Source organism: Penaeus vannamei, chromosome 33, assembly GCF_042767895.1.
Source record: "Penaeus vannamei isolate JL-2024 chromosome 33, ASM4276789v1, whole genome shotgun sequence".
Lineage (NCBI taxonomy): Eukaryota > Metazoa > Arthropoda > Malacostraca > Decapoda > Penaeidae > Penaeus > Penaeus vannamei.
This window is the reverse complement of record NC_091581.1, coordinates 10,235,851-10,241,563: the sequence shown is the minus strand read 5'-3', so window position 1 is coordinate 10,241,563 and position 5,713 is coordinate 10,235,851. Positions and strand designations below refer to the sequence as shown.

At 35.7% G+C, this 5,713-nt stretch overlaps 1 protein-coding gene across 2 annotated transcripts in view; it reads left to right on the top strand.

Annotated features, from left to right (window-relative positions):
- The window catches only part of LOC113810038 (uncharacterized), a 55,297-nt gene extending 51,793 nt beyond the window's left edge, over nt 1-3,504 (top strand). Inside the window, exons 9-12 of one of the 2 annotated variants that reach the window (XM_070145145.1) lie at nt 304-339; nt 1,767-1,865; nt 2,317-2,439; nt 2,825-3,504. In XM_070145145.1, coding sequence (XP_070001246.1) covers nt 304-339; nt 1,767-1,865; nt 2,317-2,439; nt 2,825-2,979 — 413 coding nt within the window. In that variant the 3' untranslated portion in view covers nt 2,980-3,504. The remainder of the gene's footprint in view (nt 1-303; nt 340-1,766; nt 1,866-2,316; nt 2,440-2,824) is intronic. The other variant, XM_070145146.1, reaches the window with a different exon arrangement.
- Nucleotides 3,505-5,713: the final 2,209 nt, after the last annotated feature.

Below are 5,713 nucleotides of genomic sequence, written 5' to 3'. Positions count from 1 at the left end.
GAAGGTCGAAGATTGCATTTGCAGTTAGCGGAAGATTCGGTATAGTTCACAGGGGTCTAGACCTCAGGGTAACTTTAATATGTAGCTAAGGGCGTAAAGGAGGCTGGAGAAATATTACATAGCTTATTCGTCGTGAATGTTTGGCAATAACTTCGAAAATGAATTCAGATTTATCTGGGAAATATTCATAACATTCCAAGGTTGAAGCGAATAGACCTAGGTGAGGATAGGTATTTAAAGTAATTTTCCAACTTGATCTTGTAATTAATCTTATTCTCTCTCTTTATCAATTTCCATCTCAAGCGAATTCTCCTGCTAAGAATGACAGCTCGAAAGCAGGTCTGTTTATAACCCCGTTTTTTTTTCTTTACAACGATGCATGTATCTCTTTACACAAACGACTTCATAACTAGATTTGCATTTTAGCCTTATTTTTCCCCTTGGCGAGAGGTGTTTTTTTCCAAGGATTTAACACCCCGTTCTTCGTTTCCATCTACGTATTTGTCCTTTGTTATATTTTCATCTTCACTCTCATTGGTAGGATCTCGACCAATCGGCGCCCAGCATCTTGCATCTCCAGACGAAAGTTCCGCCTCATTCATAAGATGACGTCATTTCTCGAATTTCCTCATCTGCGCCTCACCAATACGTTCGACCAGCAATTCATAGAAACACAGAGAAAAAAGCGACAAAACCTCATGGTCATTTGTAATCATTTGCAATGTCTATGCACGTTCACGTTTTGGGAGTCTGCAATGGAAAGTTTTCGCTTAGCAAATTCATGATACAATACCAGTATTTTTTTCATTAGTATTTAAAGTAGACAATCACTGAACACAACCAAGTAGGTTTAGTGTGTCTGTACTGTATATACTTCTATGTTATTTTACTTTTTTCTGGACATATATGTGTTAGATAATCAAATGACAAGAGCAATGATTCAATGATGCCTAGTCACTGTGTGTCCATCATATTTTGGTTATGAATATTAGTCTTCATAATGATCCTGAAATAACATTACTAAAGAGATTATCATGATGTTGAGACTAACAAAAATGATATTAAAGCAACAAAAAATGCAATATGAATAGTGACGATGATGATAATGATGTAAGAGGTAGTTTTGATATCCAATATAAAATCACTTTAATTAATTAAACTGATACTACTAATACCGCTTTCATCCCGACTGTTACTATCGCTACTGCTACAACTATCAATAACTGATATCAGTGATGTTATTAAGGGAGAAAATGATAGTAACGATGATAATAATGATTATGATAATCATGATAATCATTATCATCATTTCGATAATGATAGTAATGATGACAATACAGTAATAATGATGATGATAATAATGATAGTAATAATAATAATAATGATAGTAATAATAATAATAATGATAATAATAATGATAACAATAATAATAATAATAATGATGATGATAAGAACAATGATAATTATAATAATAATAGTAATAATGATAATAAAAAAATAAGAAAACAGCAGTAATGATAAAAATAATGATAATGATGATTATAATAATGATATTGATAATGAATATAATAATGATAATGATAATAACAATAACAAAAATAATGATGATAATCGTGTTAATAATAATAACAATGATAACCATTCACAACATTGCAACAATAAAAAACGGTAATTTTAACGAAGAATGATCCAATGAACATGATTAAAAACGAAACAGCAGTAGTAATAATAACGAATTTAATCAACATCATAACACACTCCTGCAGATGCCAACCTCCCGGGGGTAGTCAGCGCAGGACCGACGCTAGCCAAGTCGTCTCAGGTCATCCACTGCAAGACCTTCATTCCTAACCTGGTGTCCAGTGGTAAGAAGATAGGGTGAAAAGTGCGGAAGGAGGGAGAGAAGGAGGGAGAGAAGGAGGGAGAGAAGGAGGGAGAGAAGGAGGGAGAGAAGGAGGGAGAGAAGGAGGGAGAGAAGGAGGGAGAGAAGGAGGGAGAGAAGGAGGGAGAGAAGGAGGGAGAGAAGGAGGGAGAGAAGGAGGGAGAGAAGGAGGGAGAGAAGGAGGGAGAGAAGGAGGGAGAGAAGGAGGGAGAGGAGGGAGGGAGAGAGAGAGAGAGAGAGAGAGAGAGAGAGAGAGAGAGAGAGAGAGAGAGAGAGAGAGAGAGAGAGAGAGAGAGAGAGAGAGAGAGAGAGAGAGACAGACAGATAGATAGACAGATAAATAGACAGATAAATAGATAGAGAGAGAGAAAGACATACTTACAGCCAAACAGACCGAGGCAGACCATCTCTCACAGCACCACCCATTCCCGTAGGAGGCTTATGTGGCGGTGCGGAGTGGGAGAGCATGAAGGAACTCCTGGAGAGACTCAACGCCTGGATCGTGGCCTCGGAGGGGAGCCTCGTCACCCTGCACACCCACCTCGTCTACGCCTCAGGTACTGGCCCCTTCGTCATCGTGTTGCCTTTTCTCCAGTGAATCCTTTAGGGAGAAAAAGACACATGAGCTTGTAGTTCTGCCACGCTTATCAGTGAAGTAATGAATGTAAATGATAATGAATAATGATATAATATGAATAATGATATAATATGGATAATGATATATGCATGATTATATAATATGATTGATAATATAATATGAATAATGATACAATATTGATCATAGTATATTACGAATAATAATATGAATAATGCAAAAATATAATTTGAATAACAATATAATATGAATAATAATGAATAATAAAGTAATGAATACGGTGCACTATCAAGGCTAAAAGCAATGATATGCAATATTCGGACTGAGCTCACCTACTTCTCCGTCAGGCAACGAGGTCCGGCCGGAGGAGACGCGGTGGGCGAGGCCGGTGAGGAACGCTGAGCAGGTGGGGGTCCTTCACGCCGTAGTGCAGGGAGGCCGCCCCCCCACGGCCTTTCCTTCGGGCCCTTCGCTCCCCTCCAGGAAATGTGCCATCATGTGAATCTGACGAGGGGGGATAATCTATATAATAAAAGGAGAGATTAAAATGGAATCTACGTTAGAATGTAATCAAATATTCATGTATAATTGTTTTCTGTAAATTTCTGTGAAATCGATGGAATTTCAGAATATATGTAAAAAAAAACACACACGCACAAAAAAAAGAATTTGGGATAGGTTCTGCTTATTCTACTTCGAAATACTAATCAAATAATGGTAATTAAATTATCGAAAGATTGTCTGGTATTTGATACCGGTGAAAATTATTTTATGTACGTTATTGTGAAAATGGTGTTTGTTAAATTCAATTGCTACCCTGAATGTTAAATGTATTGCTGTTGGTTACTTCAGATGTATATGTGATATTTGTTGCGAATGTTATGCACACACACACACACACACACACACACACACACACACACACACACACACACACACACACACACACACACACACACACACACACACACACACACACACACACACACACACACACACACACACACACACACACACACACACACACACACACACACACACACACACACACACACACACACACACACACACACACACACACACACACACACATATATATATATATACATGTATATATACATGCATGTTTGCATATATATATATATATATATATATATATATATATATATATATATATATATATATATATATATATATATATATATATATATACATATCTGCCTATATTTCTTTTTGTATATACACATGCATATATGCATATCTTTATAAGTATACAAGTACAGATAGCTTATTCTACTTACATTCTACTTACAAGTTTTCTCCTGCTGGCATCGTTCGCTACAGTGTCACAGTAGACACGTAATACATAGAATCACTGCATTGTACTCACGATATATATGTTAGGTGTATAGATATCCATTTTGATACTCTTTTCATTGCAATCCTGCCAAATCTTGCCAAGCGTTAGTGAGAAGTTCCGAACTGATCTAGTCATCAGTACCCAACCTTTTCCCTTTCAGCATACTATGTTTACCTAATGACAGTGCAGTACTCTCTTCATGGTATATATTCTTGATATGAACGCTGACGAAAGCCCAGAAACAGACCTATAATATTTTATCCACATATTTTCGCGACCCTTGCTTGGAAACCACTGGAGCTGTATTTTTTTTTCGAGTCGCATATTCGTAGTTTAGAATAAAGCGAAGACTTATTATATCCAAGATCAAGAGAATACAAGGTTGTCCCGTGCTCCTCAGTTCGGGCAGGTGATGACGTCACATGTAGTGCCGTTGGGGGATACAGAAGTAAAAGATTTCTTACACGTGATTAAGTACGAAATCATGAATGTAAGGTGATAATTACTATAAGTAAAGATCGAATCTGTTATACTACTGGCGTGGTGATTTTTGAATTTTGAAACAACCTATTGACCTTGCTTGTACCTCTATGCTAGGACAAATGTCGAAGAAATATTTGTCCAAGAAACCAGTGGTTCTCGCCTTTTTTTTCAATTCTCTCGGACGTGACAAGAAATTTCTGGAACTTAGTTAAGAGTATGTAAAATGTTCCATCCAGAAAATTAAGATGTAATGATTGTGTCGGAGACACTTTAGTTATATATCATTTATTATCTTATATATATCTTATACTCATTATCACTTTGTTCAAATGACCAATTCTAAGGCCGAGAACGAAGACAGTGTCAAAAATGCCAATTTTGGGATCAATTTCCTACCGAATTGTACTTTTTGTTTTGTCGGTGTCATGTAAGCCAATGTTATCAGCGCATTAGACACGCCACACGAGCATTGCTTCGAGAGCCAAGGTCGCCGATAAATCGTGTACTCAACGTGTGACTGATTGCTACAAATGGCTCTATTTTGAATACATGGCAACTGAAAGCTTCTTGTCGGCTGTCGTTACCTAATTACTAATGCCTTTTTTTCTTTTCTTTCTTTCGTGAAGCCAATATGTCATTTTTCGTATAACAGAAAAGGGTTGTCATAAGAAAATCATATTTATTATTCTGTTTTTTCAAAGCCAGTTTTCTATAAATTTTGAAATGGTAGAAAACTTTGGAAATTGAATTAGGAGAACATTGGTAAATGTCTTAATCTATTATCTAATCAGCAAAAATACACTTGCACTCAATATCAAAGAAACACCAAAATTAATATTTTACTTGACATTTTTCCCCCGATAAGCGAGATAGGATGAATACATATCTTAAAAGAGACAACATCAATATAGTTTGATAAATCGCCAAAAAAAATATATATATATACATCTCGTTCATCATTATTTGCCGAATCTTAATTAAACGGAGCAAACTTCCAAATGCGTTTTTCTCAAAGTGGATTTCCATGCCATTGGAGCTTCAAGTTCTCGACCCTGGAACCGAACTTCATCAGAGGAAGTTCATTAGCTTCACTCTTGGGATTTGCTCCGATAATGGAGGTAATTGACGGCTAGATAGACCATTATCGTGAAATTGTCATGTTAGTGGATTTCATCATTTACTCGGATTGCCTAACACGTTCCATGTGATACATATATGTGATAACCCAGGTGCTTATCAATTTGACACATATATATATATATATATATATATATATATATATATATATATATATATATATACATATATATATAAATATATATATATATATATATATATATATATATATATATATATATATATATATGTATATACGTATACACACATATACATA